Source organism: Malus domestica, chromosome 05 (genome assembly GCF_042453785.1).
Source record: "Malus domestica chromosome 05, GDT2T_hap1".
Lineage (NCBI taxonomy): Eukaryota > Viridiplantae > Streptophyta > Magnoliopsida > Rosales > Rosaceae > Malus > Malus domestica.
In genome coordinates, this window is record NC_091665.1 from 7425550 (window position 1) to 7445169 (window position 19620).

The 19620-nt window shown below is 37.2% G+C and overlaps 1 protein-coding gene across 1 annotated transcript; it reads right to left on the reverse strand.

The window, feature by feature from the left end:
* Window positions 1-10278: 10278 nt before the first annotated feature.
* Window positions 10279-19044, reverse strand: LOC103443873 (ABC transporter G family member 25). Its single transcript, XM_008382769.4, has 3 exons — window positions 18815-19044; window positions 17582-18398; window positions 10279-11503 (listed from the first exon to the last, which is right to left on the reverse strand). The coding sequence occupies exons 1-3, from the start codon at window positions 18917-18919 to the stop codon at window positions 10470-10472; spliced, it is 1956 nt and encodes a 651-aa protein (XP_008380991.1). The 5' UTR covers window positions 18920-19044; the 3' UTR covers window positions 10279-10469.
* Window positions 19045-19620: the final 576 nt, after the last annotated feature.

A 19620-nucleotide genomic window follows, 5' to 3' on the forward strand; every position in this document is an offset into this window, starting at 1 on the left:
AAAGTCTCATTCTTTCTTTGTTCAAGATTTGTTTGCAAGAAAGTGTCAATCTTTCAATCGTACAGTGTCAATCTGTTGATCATATAGTTGCTTTGTTCGAAGCTTTCTTGATCTGCATAAAGTGTTATTCTCTCCAGTACAATTGTTGATCATATAGTTTCTTGATTTGTGAAAGTGTCAATCTTTCAATTATGACTGCGTCTGTATTCAATGTTGAATGTGTTTTGGGTATGATTACCATCAGGCTTAGGGAAGACAATTTTGAAAAATGGGCATTTCAGTTTCAATCTGTTTTGCGAGGGTATAAATTGTTTGGTCACTTTGATGGTACAACTCCTTGTCCACCAAAGTTTGTTGTTAGTCTTGAAGCTGGAGTAACTATGGAGGTTGCAGTGGAATATATTAAGTGGGAAGTAATTGATATGGAGTTATTGAGTCTCTTACTAGCTACTTTAACTGATGAAGCCATGAAATATGTGATTGGTTGTAGAACAACATATGAAGCTTGGATTAATCTTGTTGATTAGTTTGCCTCAGTTTCTAAGTCTAGAGTTAATCACCTGAAAACTGAACTACATATAATTCAGAAAGGGTCAGATACGATTAATAAATATATGTTGAGACTTAAGCACATTAGGGAGCAGCTCAATGCTGCAAGTGAATCTATCTCGGATAATGACATAATGATAGCAGGTCTTGCAGGATTGCCAAAAGAATATAGGGTCATTCGTATAGTCATTTTGGCCAGGGAATCAACACTTACTTTGAAAGAATTTATAGCACTACTGCATGGTGCTGAGAGAGAAATTGAGGGAGAATTGACTGCAATTACTCAGAATTTGTCTGCTTTATATGTTCAAGGGTCCAGTTCTAGGTCTAGTTCATCTGCATCAAGTTCAAATCCTCATAGTCATGATCATATTCATGCTATAACTACTGGTACTATAACTGCAATGCTTTATGATTTGAATTCTTCAACTCATGCCAATTAATAACCATACTATTCTTCACTTAAGTCATATGGTTATGGGCTTACTACTCATTCTAGTGGTCATAACGCACCTCGATCACAGTCTTCAAATGGTCAATTTACAAATAATGTCAATAACTATAGAGGACGAAATAATTATAGATGGGGAAATAGTTACAGGAATAACAATGGCTTTAGAGGAAGAGGATATACTAATTCTGGGAACACATCTAATCCTTAATCAAGTGGTTCAAGGCAATCTAGTACTGGAAATAACACTTGGTCTGGAAATGTTGAAGCTAGGGCCAATGTAGTAATTGAATGTCAGATATGTAACAAGAGAGGACACACTGCAGTCAATTGCTTTCACAGGAACACAAATGCTCCAACTACTGGCTTTGTTGAGTGTCAAATCTGTGGTAAGAGAGGTCATTCTGCCTTGGATTGTGATCAAAGAGGAAATTATTCTTATCAAGGTCAGCCTCCAACATCATCATTGTCTGCAATGAATGCACACCAGACTTCAACATTTATGTCTCAAGATGCTTGGTTGTTGATTCTGCTGCGTCACATCATATAACCCCTGATTCAATGTCCTATCTCAAGTAACATCATTTGAAGGGTCTGAGAAGATAACTATTGGGGATGGTACAGGTCTACCAATTAAACATATTGGTTCAACTATCCTTCAGACACCAACACATTCTCTGAATCTTAATAAAGTTTTACATGTACCAGCTATTGCTAGGAGTTTACTTTATGTGAAACAATTGTGTGCTGACAACAAAAGCTGGTTTATATGTGATGAATTATTCCAGATCCCTGTAATTACAAGTTTAAAAGGTTATTAGTTTGCTATAAGGAGTCCAAAGGCTTATTTGGGAAATGCAGTGCAGCATAATATTTAGCATCAAAGGCTCGGGCATCCAACTCATGATATAGTAGCTAGAATGTTAAAACAGTCAAACATTTCAGTTCAAACAGATGTCTAGGGTTCTATTTCCACTTAGGATAGATAAATGTACTTCTCATTTTGAAAAGGTACACATAGATATCTGGGGACCAGCTCCTATAAGATCTCTAGAAGGGTAGGTACTATGTAACATTTGTTGATAAATATACAAGATTTGTATGGATGTTTCATATGAGCAATAAATCTTATGTGTTTTCGATATTTGTCAAGTTTTATAAGTTCATTCTTAATCAGTTTGGTATGTCAATTAAGTCCTTACAAACAGATGGAAGTGGTGAATATACAAGAAAATGTTTTACTTCTTTTCTTGCTAATAAAGGTATATTGCAGTTAATATCATGTCCTTACACTCCATAACAGAATGGAGTTGTAGAGAGAAAACATAGACACATAGTGGAAACTGCAATTACTCTACTCACTAATGTTGGTTTACCTTCTGAGCTGTGGTATTTTTCTTGTGCGCACACAGTACTCTTAATAAACAAAATGCCTTGCAAAAGTTTATCATATAGTTCTCCTTACTTGAGGTTGTATAGGAAGGCACCTGATCTCTTATCACTTAAGGTTTTTGGTTCAGCTATCTTCCCATGGCTAAGACTATACAATATGAACAAACTATAACCAAGGTCAGCGATGTGTGTGTTTTTGGGATATACACAAGGTTATAAAGGTTACATTTGCTATAATATGCAAACCAAGAAGTTCATTATCTCCAGACATGTACATTTTGATGAATTGTTATATCCTGCAAAAATGACCAATTATAATAGGACTGGAGTGTCACAGAAACATGATGATTATCAAGAATCAAGAAATGTGCCTGTTATTATGTCTATACCAGTATCAAGCAGTCAGCAAGGTGAAGCACAGGAAGTTCCACAGAGACTATTTCTTCATTTTGCAACAGAAGTATCTTCTCAAACAAGTAATGACAATCAGATAGTATTTGAAACTAATGAAGTTCATAACAGTACATCTGAGGGTCAATTTGGAGACAGTGCATCGATTGAGTCAGAAATTCAGCGATCTGGATCATCACATACTCTTTCCTCTTCACCAAACATTACTCATTTGCTTCATGTCTTTGACCCTGCACAATTACAGGTAATCTTTCCGTTTACCTCATCTCCTATTAATCATCTCAGTCATCACAGAAACAAATCCAAATTGTATTCAAACCAGATTACAAACTAGTGCTATTTCCAGAAAAAGCTATGTGGAATATCTTGCTTCATTGCCTCAGTTGTCTTCTTTGCAACTTGGAGAATTATATACTGATGATCATTCTAGTGAATTCAGTGAGCAAATCTCTGGGGGGTTTTCTTTTTTAGCTGATACTACAGATAGTGAACAACCAAAAACTTTCAGAGCTGCTTCAACTAAGTCACAATGGCAGCTTGCAATCCAAGAGGAGTTCGATGCATTGAAAACTCAAGGAACCTGGCTATTGGTTCCACCACCATCGAATTGATCTGTTATTGGAAGTAAATGGGTGTACAAGGTAAAGAGAAATCCAGATGGTACTATTTCAAGATACAAAGCTCGATTGGTGGCTTAAGGCTATACTCAAGAACAAGGCTTAGACTATTCTGAGACCTTTAGTCCTGTAATTAGACATACTACAGTAAGGATAATCTTAGCTTTAGCTGCCTAATTCAGTTGGCAATTAAGGTAGCTTGACATTAAAAATGTCTTTCTTCATGGAGATTTGGAGGAAGAGGTATATATGAAGCAACCATAAGGTTTTATGGATCCTACATGTTCTAATCATGTGTGAAGATTAGTTAAATCACTTTATGGTTTCAAACAGGCTACCAGGCTCCAAGAGCCTAGAATTCTAAGTTCACGGGCTATCTTCCAACTATTGGTTTCAAATCATCACTTTCAGATACTAGTCTTTTTTTTTTTTTTTAAATGGATGATGGTGACCTGGTCCTTCTATTGCTTTATGTTGATGACATAATTCTCACTAGTTCAAATTCAGTCAAAATACAAGTTGTGATTGATGATCTTGCTAGTGTGTTTAACCTTAAGGATATGGGGAGGTTGTCATATTTCCTGGGATTGCATATACAATATAAAGATGATGGATCTTTATTCATAACTCAGGCTAAGTATGCTAAAGATCTGTTAAAGAAGGCAGGTATGGACAATTGCACACCTACTCCAACACCATCAAAGCCTCATACATAGGTTATTGTAGGAGAAGGTAGTTTTTTATTTGATCATAGTTGGGGCTTTACAATATCTAACCTTCACTAGACCCGATATAGCTCATTCAGTGAACTTGGTTTGTCAGTTTATGACACAACCAGCTAATATGCATATGTTCTTGGTTAAGAGAATCTTGAGGTATATACAGGGTACTGTTAAGTATGGTCTTCAATATGCAAAGAGCAAGAGTGTTAACATCACAGCCTTCTCAGACTCAGATTGTGCAGTAGACATTAATACAAGAAGATCAATAACAGTATTTGTTGTATATGTTTATACCATATTTAGGGCCTCGTATTTAGATCTTGTACAAATACTCGGGGGACTTAAATGTAATTATGTGATAAAGGAATGGGCAAATATGTAATAAGTGAGGGGCCCTTATTCTATAAAAGGACCCATAACCCTCATAATTGAAAGAGGTCAATTCCTAAGGCTCCTCACCCCCTCAAGCTCTCACTCTCAGAGCCTCTCAGATTCATTATAGAGGCTCTCTCTTCCCCTTCAGAAATACAATATCAGTGTGGACGTAGCCCAAACCTTGGGGTGAACCACGATACATCTTGTGTTATTTACTTTACTTGCAGATTCACGGTCGGATTTACGTTGTTCCAAGACCTCCAGTTTTGTGCATTAACATTTGGCGCCGTGTGTGGGAATCGACACAAAAAGTTATGTCGGTTCTCTCTCAATTTTTCACTTCCACCGTGAATCTGCAAAATTGGCAAAATCACAAAAAACCCAAAAATAGAAGAGATCCAAATCTCAAACATTCCCATTTTTTCTCTCTCATTTCTCTCTCTTTACAAAATACACAGATTTAAACAAGTTCAGTTGGCATCAAAGTTTGGTCTCGTCGGGCAAGCGAGTCATTCTATTCTTTCAGCGAAGGGAACCCCTCAGTATGTCCACTCACCTTATCTGCCACGATCCCACCACAATCACTCCTGATCATACATCCAAATTACATTCTTCTCCTCAAAAGCTATAGAGGAAACTGGGAGAGGAACAAATGGCAGTGATGAACTCGAGTGTGTTGGCATACAACTATGCAGTCTCCGGTGCCGGAAGATCTGAACTTGCAAAAGCAAAGACGACTTGCATGTCTCCAGTTGAATCAGCTGCTCAAACCAAAATAGTAGCAATCAAGGCCCAACGGCCTAGCACACAAAATAATCAAGTAGCTGCTGGAAGAAAGGCTGCGCTGCCCTCCCTGGCGGTCGTTGTTTTCACTGCTGTTTCATCCAACTTCGCTGCTAATGCTGGTGTTATTGATGATTACCTCGAAAAAAGCAAAGCCAACAAGCCCCTTCCCTTGAAGAACATCCCCGGAGACTACGTCCTCCCATTCGTGGGCCACGTCAGCGACCGCTTGGACTACTTCTACAACCAGGGCAGAGACGAGTTCTTCTGTGCACCATTCGATCACAATACTCTGCTCTGCACTTGCTCGCTCCTTTAGGGATCACCATCTTCTTTTGCACCACCGCCATGTGATGGCACTAGCATTTATATGGGTGCCCACAAGGATGACTGGATCATCATACTCGCTTAGTTTGCAGGTGATCATGGGTTTTTTCACCCAGTTTGCAAGTGATCATATGTTGTGGTCGAGCAAAGTGAAGCTTTCAGCCTACCCAACTACCCCAAAAAGTATTGCATCTTCTCTGGAGAGTCCATTGAACCATATCCAGCATTTGCATGTCACAACATGTACACAATTACTGAAAAATTAGTATATGTTTTGGTTCATTGAGTAAGAATAAAGACATGTTTACTAGAGTAGCATGGTCGATGTACACAGCAGTTCAGCTTGCTATGCATATAGTGCAGCATATGGACAGAGATGGCACTTCAGCTAATGATTAACATTGTGGATCTGATGCATACACGCTACACATGTGCCACTTGCACAACATGTTGCATGTGCACATGAAAACATGACTCACGATTTTTACTAGCGTTAGAGGAAGGGAGATGGTCAGAGCTATGTCCCGTAAAAAACCGAGCAAGAAAATCGACGGTAGAGTCAGCGTCATGCAGTTCACCTCCGCCGGATTAGCGACGTTGTTTAAACAGCAGCAACCGCAATGCTGCTGACATCTCGGCCAGGAAGATTTACGTGAGGAACGTCCCGTTTGATATCTTTTCAGATAGAGTGTTGTCGGCTTTCTCGGCGTATAGAGAGATTGAAGAGAGAAAGAGAGATTGAGAAAGACCAAGAGAGAGAAATCGGAGAGAAGATAAAGATTGGAGTTTGTGTGGTGGAAAAGCAGTAAAGGTAAAGCAGATTTTCTTTAAACACACAGCTATAAAGTAAAGGAATTCAGATATTTAATGATGCCAAGCTGTTGTCATCCCACTACAAGGTCCCAGCATCCCCTTGTGTCAGTGCCTTGGGACGTTGGATTGACAAGACACCAAGCACCATTATTCATAAAAAGAGCGGTCCTCCAAGAAAGCGAAAGCAAAAGAGAAAGCAAAAGCAAGGAATAAACACCCCACTAGAATGATGTGATTTACTTTTCTCATTTCTGAATGATGTAAATTATTTTTCTTATCTTTCGGAAACATTTATATAAACCCCATCAGAGAGTAAAACAAAAAAAAAAAAAAAAAAGGCAAAGCCCAAAATAAATAGGCTGGAATGTTGTGTAGAGGGCGAAGGCCCATAAGCCCAAAATAGCTCCAACCAGGTGATCAAAAGTACGCCCAGTATTCCATAATTATTCGACAACCTGCCGCTATTACCACAAACCAGGTGATTAAAAGTACGCTCAGTACTCCACAATTATTCGGCAACCTGCCGCTATTACCACCAACCAGGTGATGAAATGTACAACCCATACTCTAATATCATTTGGCAACTAGCCATTTATGCCACCAACCAGGTGATGAAATGTACAACCCGTACTCTTCTTCATGCCACCAACCAGGTGATCAAAAGTACGTCCAGTACTTCAAAACATTCATGAGCATTACTCATGTCAATCATACATAAACATTCATGACCATCACTCATCCAATCATATATAAACATTCATGAGCATCACTCATGTCAACATTCATGAGCATCACTCATGTCAACATTCATGAGCATTACTCATGTCAACATCCATGAGCATCACTCATGTCAATCAACATAAGCATTCATGAGCATCACTCATGTCAATCAGCTTCAAAAGCTTCATTTACAAAAGCTCTAGCTTCAAAAGCTTCATTTACAGAGCTCTAGCTTTAAAAGCTTCATTTACAGAAGCTCTAGCTTCAAAAGCTTCATTTACAGAGCTCCAGCTTCGAAAGCTTCATTTACAGAGCTCTAGCTTCAAAGCTTCACTTGCAAAGCTTCACCTATAAAGCTTCAGTGCAGGGTATACAAATACCGCCTCCGAACAACCGCCACTTCGGCCCATACATGGATTCAATTTGAAGTCTCCAGCCAACAAACTCTATTAACCGAAGACTTGGGGGACTACATTATGTACCATTTATTGGGCCTCAACTGGGCCTCATGAAAAATACTTGGGGAACATAGCCCATTATTTATGTATTCAGGAACGAGCCCTTATTCTATAAAAGGGACTCCCTCACCTTCATTAGAGAGCAACGCCGCCAACTGAGCAACCGCCTCGTCGCGAGCATCACTCCTAGCCCATCACTTATGTATTGAGGAGCGAGCCCTTATTCTATAAAAGGGACTCCTTCACTTTTATTAGAGAGCAACGCCGCCAGCTGAGCAACCGTCTCGCCGCGAGCATCACTCCTAGCCCATCACTTATGTATTGAGGAGCGAGCCCTTATTCTATAAAAGGGACTCCTCACCTTCATTAGAGAGCAACGCTGTCAGCTGAGCAACTGCCTCGCTGCGAGCATCACTCCTAGCCCATCACTTATGTATTGAGGAGCGAGCCCTTATTCTATAAAAGGGACTCCTTCACTTTTATTAGAGAGCAACGCCGCCAGCTGAGCAACCGTCTCGCCGCGAGCATCACTCCTAGCCCATCACTTATGTATTAAGGAGCGAGCCCTTATTCTATAAAAGGGACTCCTCACCTTCATTAGAGAGCAACGCTGTCAGCTGAGCAACTGCCTCGCTGCGAGCATCACTCCTAGCCCATCACTTATGTATTGAGGAGCGATCCCTTATTCTATAAAAGGGACTCCCTCACCTTCATTAGAGAGCAACGCCGCCAGCTGAGCAATCGTCTCGCCGCGAGCATCACTCATAGCCCATCACTTATGTATTGAGGAGCAAGCCCTTATTCTATAAAAGGGACTCCCTCACCATCATTAGAGAGCATCGCCGCCTACTGAGCAACCGCCTCGCCACGAGCATCAACTCTAGCCCATCATTCATGTATTGAGAAGCGAGCCTTTATTCTATAAAAGGGACTCCCTCACCTTCAACGCCACAAGCCGAGCCAACTAAGGCAACATAAGCCACGAGCCGAGCAGCCTCGCAGCATGAGCTACTTCTAGTTTAGCATCATTTCAGATTGAGCACTGCCTCATATCGAGCATCAGTTCAAAACAGGATCTAGTTACTTCGGCCCACACATGGACTGAATTCCAAGTCTCCAGCCAAAAGACTCTCTTGATTGAAGAATTGGGGGACTACTGTTTATACCATATTTAGGGCCTCATATTTAGATCTCATACAAATACTTAGGGGACTTAAATGTAATTATGTGATAAAGGAAGGGGCAAATATGTAATAAGTGAGGAGCCTTATTCTATAAAAGGACCCCTCACCCTCATAATTGAGAGAGGCCAATTCCTAAGGCTTCTCACCCCCTCAAGCTCTCATTCTCAGAGCCTCGTATATTCATTACAGAGGCTCTCTCTTTCCCCCTCAGAAATACAATATCAGTGTGGACGTAGCCCAAACCTTGGGGTGAACCACAATACATCTTGTGTTATTTACTTTACTTGCAGATTCACGGTCGGATTTATGTTGTTCCAAGACCTCCGATTTTGTGCATCAACATTATATCTTGGGGACAATCCTATCTCGTGGCAGTCGAAGAAACAATCTACTGTGTCTCGGAGTTCCACAGAAGCTGAATATAAAGCGTTGGCTCACTGTGCAGCGGATATTTTTTGGATTCGATCAGTGTTCAAGGACATTCATCAATGCATATCAATACCACCTTCTTTATACTGTGACAATTTATCAGCCTTAGCATTGAGTTCAAATCCTGTCTTCTAATCCAAAATCAAACATCTAGATACCAACTATCACTTTGTACATGAAAAGGTTCAGAAAGGTGATCTTACGGTTCACTATCTTCCAACTGACGATCAAGTGGCAGATGTGTTCACAAAGGGATTACATAGTCCTATCTTTCTTAAGCATTGCAGAAAGATTGGATTAGGATTCATGTCTACAGCAAACTCAGCTTTAGCAGCTCAGCTTCGTTTGAGGGGGGAGTAATAACCATATGATTGTGCCATGTGGCACTGCTGCCATGTCGCATTAGATTGAGTTAGTGAGGGTATTTGGGTCTTTTGCAATAGACCTAATGACTATAAAAAGGAAGTTGTAGAGATCATTTTTGGTTAAGTTGTATTCGACTATTGTGAGAAATACAGAGAGCATTTCTTTCATCTTCTTTCCTTGTTCATCTTTCTGCCATTGTTTCTTTCTTCAATCCTTCATAGATTCATAGGTTAATAATTTGAAGTATATATTCATCACACTTCAAATATGTCCAACTATAGTAATACTGTCTCGCGTATAGTAATGACAAGTGTGTAAATAAATTGTTTTTGTTTACATAGGCCATTGCCCCCAAGATTTAGTTATTCTTTTTTTTTTCTTCCACCAAAAATTTTCCATTGCATCGGAGAGCAATAGCTTATTCGTAAATTGGTGAAAGCAAGGAAGCCCTCAATCCATATATAGATAACATCTCGCAGCTTCGTCTAAAACCTTGGAACCTACGCATGCACATTCGGAATGACCTTTCTCTTTGTGGTATGGCTAAAGTTTGAATTATGTATCAAACAGATCGCTTGCTTTAAGGTGCTTACAATATGTATTGACCAAAAAATAAACTACAATGTAACATATATGAATTAATTCATCAATGTAACTTCATTAGTATATGACATTTTAAGATTTACAAGATTGGTATATTATTGCATTTCATCGATACCATTGAACGATTACAGTGTTGCTAACAGACGATCTATCAACTTGTACAAACAAACACAAAGAAAAATAAATTCATCCATTTCGGAGAATTACAACTAAAGAGGTCTTTCGAAGAACAAGGAATCCAAATGCAAGTAATTATTGTATGAATTATTTCAAACTTTACTGCGTTTCAATGCAAGGTAAGCCACTAACCTATATGCGAAAAACATAAACAACATGACACATATGCTCGTCGCAGGGCTAATTTGCCCTACGACATCTTGCTCGACAAACTTGCAACTTGCTTTGTGATCACCTGCATGATCATGGTGATGAGATGAGCAGGCCAAGAGGGATGATAATTTACTACCTTCCCCATATTGGATATTGATTAGCAGCCTATAACTATAAAAGGTAGTAGAAATATATTTGAGCCAAGCAAAACAAGACGGAACCTTATGCACGTAATATCCTCCAGTCAGCACAAAAGCTAGCATTGTCACTGTTGCTATCGTGGAGGCCTGTTTGGCATCCATGATTGCCGCGCCTAAAGCAAGGCCAAGCCCTTGAGACACTAGCACGTAGCCGAGTAGAACCAACAATGTTAATAGAAAAGCGCCCATGTCGGCTTTTAATCCAGCCATCCAGTAAGCCATGACAAGAAAGATTGTAGGAAGAATAAGCTCCATCGGTAGGTCTCCGACCATTCGAGCCATGAAATACGAAGAGAGAGTGTACATACCCGAGGCCTGCTCCTTAATGAAGATGGCACGTTCTTGGGGAAATGCAAATACCGAGTTGAAAGAAGGTAAGACTCCCCAAAATATAGAGATGAAGAAGAGAAGGCCTAAACGATCCTGGATATCTAAATAATCTGATTGCCACCACATTAGACCAGCTAACAATGCACCGGCCACTACCTGTAGAACTCGGAGCGAGTTGAAGGACTCATGCTTTCGTTCCTTGAGGCTTCTTTGCAGCAAAATATGGAATTGGTTGAACCAAGTGGAAACAATATCACCAATACTTGTTCTCCGCTCTTTTGAACAATGACTCTGAACGTAAGTCGTTTCTTTTGTTGCTGCACTGGTATTGTCCAAGCATTCAGCTTTCACCTTGGGAGCCAACAAGGTATTGTAGGAGTAAACAAGGATTTCTTTCATGTTGGGCTTATCCCTTTCGCCTAGACCATTAAGTTGGCACACTCCTGCATACATAGTTCAATGAATTAGTTACTTTCTAATTTGAATCCCTTTTTTTGGAAGGTATATATATATAGTTCTCCCACCAAAGTACACATGGATAAATTCCAGACAGTAAAATTTCAATCCTCCCAAGAATTGAAGACCATGTTTTGCAGCTAAAGAAATTGCCCAAATTTATGGCAGAACATTAAAGACACTTTTTATTTTTATTTTATAAATCTACATACTGATACATTTGTTTGTGGTCACTATGATTCATCAACCATTACACCATCTAACTCAAAACATCAGTCTTTTACAATCAATATTGATCTAAACTTTCATTATCTAGAATATTAACTTCATCGAAACCATGAAGTGGTCTATCAAAATATAGATAGCCGAACGTAATATTCTCATATTAATAATTAAAATAAGAAAGAATTTGGATTCGGTCCCTAATCACTAACACTCTTTAACTAAAACCTTAATGGTATTCAATTTTTTTTTTTTTTAATCAAAGTCCCTTGACTTTGAAAACCTCATTATATCAATATTAATATGTATTTTTCTATATGTTTGACATTTATGAGATTTATAATCCCATATTGTGTGTGTATATATATGGCATATAAATCCTAGATTTAAAGTCCCTCATTATATTACAATGTAATAATATGAAACGGCTACGGTAAAAAGTTTTCAAAAAATTTTATTGAATAAATGAATAAAAACAATGTAATAATATGAAATCATAAATAGCAAAAGAATGTATTAATAGTGTTAAAAAATTGTAAATAAGCTGTATAGTAATGTACCCAAAAATTCATATATATACATTATTTTGATTGAAATTTTATTATACCAAAATCTTAGAATAAAATTTTATTAATTTGAATACTTTAATTGAAAGACAAAATATTAAATTTTAGTATTAATTTCTCCCTATAATCTTACAAAGATTGATAATTCGTCTTACACTTATCAGATTTTTTAGTTTTTCACAAAATAAAACTTTTTATTTTATATTTTTAAATAAGGGTACATTTGAAATTGAAAAAGGGGTAAATTTATAGATTTTACATTAAAACTGGGTTCATTTTACATAAAAAAAATGGTACATTTACCAAAAAAAAAAAAAAATTGGTACATTTTACATATAAACAAGTGGTACATTTATAAAGTAGAATGGGTAAATTATGGGTACAAATAAAATAAAAATAAAAATAATAAAATAATAAAAAAAACTAGACTACAAATAAATCTTTTAAAGAAAAGGGCACAAAAAGTAATTAATATATGGGTACAACTAAAAAGAAATTTAGTACAGATTCAAAAAAGGGTTGCAAATTAAAATTGGGTACAAACTAAAAATAAAAATATATGATACAAAGTATAGCCATAAATATATATATATACACACACACAAACATACCAAATGTAACGTTTCTAATACTAAATTAATATATTTTAGAAATTTAATTTAATTATGCTAATATGTAAATATTTTATTACTGAAATAATGACACTCATTAAAACCTAAGGACCTTGATAAAAAATTGCAAAGAAATAAGGTTTTAATCAATGGAATATAAGAAAGAGGAATGGGAACCTAATTTCTCTTAAAAATAATCATCATGACAACAATGAAAAATGCTCAAGTCCTAAATCTAGTCTAATAATATTGTAATATCAATGAGGAAGACGATGTTTCATTATAAAATCATTTAGCAATAAAATAAATAGTTCATCAACACCTTACAAATGTAAGGATGGTATTTCCTTACTTGTCAGGGTCCAAGTGTTGTTTACATAATCTAAAGTAGATATAGCTATCTGCATGGATTCAATATTTCGTTTAAAACATTGAAAAGAATGTGGAATTACCGAGTATGATGCGGTTGACCACATTGGTCCATTTATTTATTTTAGTTTAAATCATCAGTCATCACATTGGTCTGTTTACCGAATAGCAAATTTTGGTGGAACTCATATAGTCATATTTATTTGATTATACTACTACGTATAATCTAATGGTTGAAAACATAATCTATATAATCTAATGGTTGAAAACATAGCCCATATGTGTCATCATGTGCAAACAAATAATAAGTTAACAAGGTGAGCATCCACTAATGTTGCTGCTGCCACTAAAGGGGTGGCCACCACTTACTCTGATTTAATTTAGTGGAAATGTTTATACTAATTTTACTTTTGAACTTTTTAATTTTCAAACTAAAAAAGGCATAGACAGTGACCAAGAAAACCCACTTAAATTATTCAAAGTGGCCAAATTAAACGAATGCTCACATTAAGTTGAGGTGAAAATTTGTTGTAATCATGTTACGGTATTGGACTATATATCCAGTCCACTATCCAAATTCCTACTCAATAATTTCAAGTTAAAAATATCATGATCATACATAGATAGACTATATTGACATACACGGTTATGTACGAAAACATTAAAACGACTGTTTTTTAATCAAATGATCAAATAATTATATCATTTTGTGTGATTTCGCATCATTGAGGACATACTTAAAATTGTTATAAAACACAATTAGCCCTAAAAGTTGCACCTTAAGTAACGTTATTTCAGAAATCGTTTCATTGTAACTCCTCATAAAACGGTTCGTTTAGGAAAAATCAGTTAAATGAGATCAAAGAGGTTTTACCAAAAGTGGGACGCAAGTATTATTCCCGATAAAAACAACATATAGATATTTACTATTTTGCAGTCTTATGCTACTATATAAGTACTAATATCATTTAATTAAGATGATGGAAAATATAGGCTAATCTATCTATTAAGATTAAGATTAAGATTATGCGGCAATCGAGAATATGTTTTATAGATAATTTAAAAGAGTAATATACATATATGAAGGGCTCACCAAAGAGGAAGAAGATTAGCCAATTCAATAAAGAGACAATGATATGATTCGCCAACCTCCAAATGTTTATGCTTCCTTAACTAATTGATGTTTTCTCGCGCCACTAATTCCGTCATCAATTTCTCCATCTCAATCCACAATGTATATCTCATTATATTGTCTAGGAATAGATTAAAGGACAAGTTAAACAAGGGACAAGAAACCTCTCTATGTTTATCTAATGCTCTAAAGTTTATCATTTTCTGCCTTGAACAAGAATAAAAAGGATTAAAATTCCCAGATATCTAGTCAAAGAGCACTTGTTCTACGCTTAATTGTGTATTGGTCTGACATAATATTTGACAACTACTGAAGCCGATAAACCAGTCCCATTTCAATATTCTAGGTTCTCAAACAATGCCATGCTAAAACTTGATCCTTCAATGGTGGAGTGAGTTTAGTAATTTCGAGATTTTAAACAAATGGTAGAAGCATCGTGGCCGTTGGCTACATGTTAGAACAGAGAAATTTTCCAGGTTCCCAGAACTGTAGCTCAAGATTGACAGTCGGTGTTCCTACCCAATAGAAATTAGCCGTGTGCCTTTTTCTTTTAAGTTGCGAGCTAGGGTTGTCTTCCTGACGTAAGGAGCGTGTATTTTACGAAGCAACATAGCATGCATGATCCACTATCCTCAATGAAACAAGACAGGTCAACTTTATTGGGAATTCAAGTGATGGGATTCAGTGGACGGTCCAAATTAAGACGTGTAGCCCATAACATAGATAATTGAATCGCTGTTGAAATTAAGGATATATGATATATGGTGGTAGTGGCTAACATCCCACTCTGCATACTATATTATTTCGTTCCTCAGCACACTATCCCAGACCGCATATTTCTCCCTCATTAATCGGCCTCCTACTAAATTAGGAATACTTTGCAAGTCGAAATCCATCAATGAAAACCATGGGTGGCTCTGCACCGCATAAAGCATTATCCTTCCCCACCTGCTAATGATTTGTTTTTATTTTAATTTTTGAAACAAAAATAGAATGATTTGCATAGAACCCATATCATATTCTAATAATACAATACGTAAGTTTCTATACACGTTTAATTTATTATTAAAAGGATGCCAGTGAGGATTAAATAAACAAAGAGTCTTTTTCAGGTACCAGTCAATGGTCAAAACATTAAGAAAACATTAGGGAGAGAGAGATTCTGTATGTGGGATTTAGATCTTCTCCGCATTCTCTCATTAGAGATTTCGAAGATCAATGCATCATAATCGTTCATTAAAGATCATGCGGTCACAATTAAATACTTTTTATATTTTTAAAAGTAAAGTAATCTTCTTTTGCGTGAAAAATATAAAAAAAATTATTGCTGTACAATCTTTGATGAAGGATTATGATGCATTGATCCTTATGATCCCCAATGAAGGATCCGGAGAGGATCTAAATCCGTGTGCCGCATGAGTAGTGATCGAGCTCTCCAATTCAAGAAAAGATCAGCCATCTAGTGAAAAGAAAAACAGACACGTGGAGAGCACCAAAGCATTTTTAATATGACCACCATTAATATCCAATACTAAATAGGGATATTTTAGTTAAATACCAATGCTAAGAAAACGTTTAACGAAAATGTTTTAGTATAAGTATAACTAAAAAAATCAATCAAAACAAATTTTATAAAATATTAAAATAATTCAAAATAATTACACGATTGCCATTCAATTCTATCCCATTTTTCGACTAGATAATTTTTTTCCTTCAACTAGTTGAACAATTTTTTTTAAAGACCAGACGATCAAATTTTAGAGATCTGTCGATCAAACTTTCCATTCTCAATATCACTATCCAACAATGATATTAAAAAAAACATATTAAGTAATGAATTTTCTCATAAGTTTTATAATTTTAATGTGTATACAAGTCAAAAAAACAAAAAAAAAACAAAAAAAAGAATGGACCAACACGAAAAAACATAATTGCACAAGAAAATGTCGCACATATTGTTTTTTTTAAGTTGCTGTTAAAAGTGACTTGAACTTTTTCGGTGACATGAAAATACATGCGGCCCCAATGATTGTTGTTGGCGACAATTTCTGGCAATAGAATCAGTGGTATGTAGGCCATGTTCCTATGCTTATAAGAGTATTGGCCTATAATTTGTGACTTGATCCAAATCAAATGAGAAGGAATTGCTGGTTTTCTTAAAATTGGTTTTTGTGTTTTTAAATTCTTTATTAAAATTGATATTTAATCTGGATTTGCCTTTGCTAAATATCTGTTTATTAACAAAGGAAACGGTATATTAATGATATTTATTTATTACATTATTCACAATTGAGACTCGAAAATCAGGATTAAGAATTAAAAAATGCCGTGTCTTCCTCTAAAGAACACTAGTAATTAAGCACAAATAGCTACTTGACAACCTAAGTTGTGGACTTGTGGCAGTTAATGATCAATGCGCCATGACACCCTCGATAAGTAGGACGCAGCCATGAGAATGTAGCGACCCATCACCCATACCATATAATATATACCCATGATACAAGTCCATAACATATTCAATAAGTACATCGATCCACAGCAGTAACTCACATCCTAAGTATGGAGAAGTAATTGCCCCACATATATATGTCTGGTCTCTCTCTACTACTCCTGACTGGGACTGACTTTGGATGTTTGGATCACCCCAATCACTCATTCTATTTGCCCACTATTCCAGCATAACCAATTATTTCTACGTTGAAATCTCAACTTTATTTATGATCTCAACTTTATTTACGATATTAGTGTTAGGTTTTGGCAACTCTAATGACCACACATATTTTATGTCGAACACAATTTAGTTGTTCACAAGTGAGGGAGCTAGCTTTCAAATAGATTAAGAAATGTTTCCCATCAGAATGATGTGGAAGTTGATTGAATTATTACTTAAATGACGTGGAAGTTAATGATTGAATTATTACTTAAATGTTAATTAGTATATATATTTTTTATTGATAACATATCATTTAATTTGCAAATTTAATTTATAAAGCATTATTCAAATCTTGGTTACGCACCAAGATTTGTTGAGTTAAAGAATAAAAAACAAAACATCAGATTTTGGCAGAATTTAAGTAAGCTAGGAAATCAATTTAACTTAAATAATAATTATCTTCCAAAAAAAAAACTTAAATAATAATTAAAAGGTAGGAAAAGGTAACATACCATTAGCGAGATCAAGGAGGAAGTCAGCAGGGTTCATGGGGAAAGCCGGCGCGAAGCCAATAGATCCAAAGTAGTTGATCGCCTCACTCCCCTTTCCAAAATACAAACACCTTCCGTCGCACAACACCAACACCGAGTCCAACATCTGATACACTTGGCTCGACGGCTGGTGTATCGACGTCACGATCGTCTTCCCCTTGAGAGCCAGCGACCCCAGCGTGCTTAGCAGTCGGTGCGCCGCCGTTGAGTCCAGACCCGACGTCGGCTCGTCCAGAATCAGTAAGCTTGGATTCATCAGCACCTCGTGCGCTATGCTCACCCTCTTCCTCTCCCCTCCCGACACGCCACGTACGAAGGTGTTGCCGATTATGGTGTTCTTGCACTTGTGCAAGCCGAGCTCGGAAATGACGGACTCGGCGGCGGAGACTTTTTCCTTTTTGGAGAGGGTGCGAGGGAGCCGGAGGAGGGCGCAGAAGACGAGGGTTTCGCGGACGGTAAGGTGAGGGTAGAGAATATCGTCCTGAGGGACGAAGCCGGTCCGACGGAGGACGGTTTTGGTAAGGGCTCGACCGTTGGCAAGGACGGTGCCCTGATGTTTGCGGTTGAGCCTGCCGGCAAGGGCGTTGAGGAGCGTTGATTTCCCGCTTCCTGATGGGCCGAGAATGGCTAGGATTTCTCCGGAGGACGCCATTCCTGTGATTCCATGCAGAATAGTCCGTTCTTGTTCTTCTTGTCCGGGTTTGTCCTTGTGACCAAACAAACAGTCTCTGTACTGTGATTTGTTGTCTATCTTCACTTTGTAACACACGTCCACGAACTGCATCATCACCATCATCATCATCATCATCATAAGCAGCATACATATATATTTGTATGTGAACTAAGCACTACTACGTACAGTCAAGAAAATTGTAGTCAACTCACAATTCGATTTTAAATCAAACTACATATGGTTATTTAACAAAAGTTAACTTTTATTGTTGTATTTTCCCTTTCGTCTTTAGATAAAAGAAGGAACTATGGCTGTCCAGAAGTTTTTTAGACGCCGAGGTGCATAGGAAGATGGACATGTTGTATAAGAATCTTTTCTCAAGATATCTTATAAATTGTTGAGGTCGTTGTTCTGGATATTGTTCCTCCAGTGAGAAAATAGGTAACTAGCTAAGGCAGAGTCAAGTTAATTTAAATATTGGTCAACCGTGACATGCAGTTGCGAATATTGTTAATTGTTACCTTGAGAGTGATGGGAAAGCAATTGGAGGAAGATATTAAGGAGGGCAAGTGATCCGGTGAGTGATCTGATCGGTTGGGAGTTTGATCTCCACCATTAAAATCCATCTCTGCTGCTACTGTATATGTAGTTTCTTAGTTAATAGTTATTTGAAGTAATAATAGAGGTATGTGTCTAGAACTTATAACTTAGAACTTAGAGAGAGATTAGAGAGAGAAGCATATGAGAGAGCAAGTGAAGGGCCAAGGGGGCACAAGAGAGGGTATTTATGTAGTTAGGTAATGTGGGAAGGTGGAGGTCTTTGGGGTGGGTGGGGGGTTGCACTGCCACGTCAAAGTGACATACCCACAACAGATGTGCTACGTGGCAGCTCCGTGCAACATTTTGCAGCTTTTCGAGACGGATTCATGGAAAAAGTATAAAGAATGATGAACATGGATACCTTCCCCCCTTCCCCCACCGAAAAGGATCCTCGCTGGATTTTTTTTTCTGGAAATTTCGAGGATTTCGTGAAGTCGTTTATCTTACATCGTGCAATGAGTTTTCGTTAAGTATTATTTATATTTAATTTTAAATTTTAAATTTCAAACGATTTCTGACCACATGATGTACGATAAACGATCACGATTACAGAATCTCTGGGATCCCTAAGAAAAGGATCCGGCCTTCCCCCACTTCATATATCTTTTTCTTTTTCTTTGATTCTTTTTCTCTATATTTTTTCCCTTTTTCTTTTGTGTTTTCTTTTCAATTGAATACGTAAGACCGGAGAGATTTTTTTATGTACCAAAAACAGGACTCAGTCTAT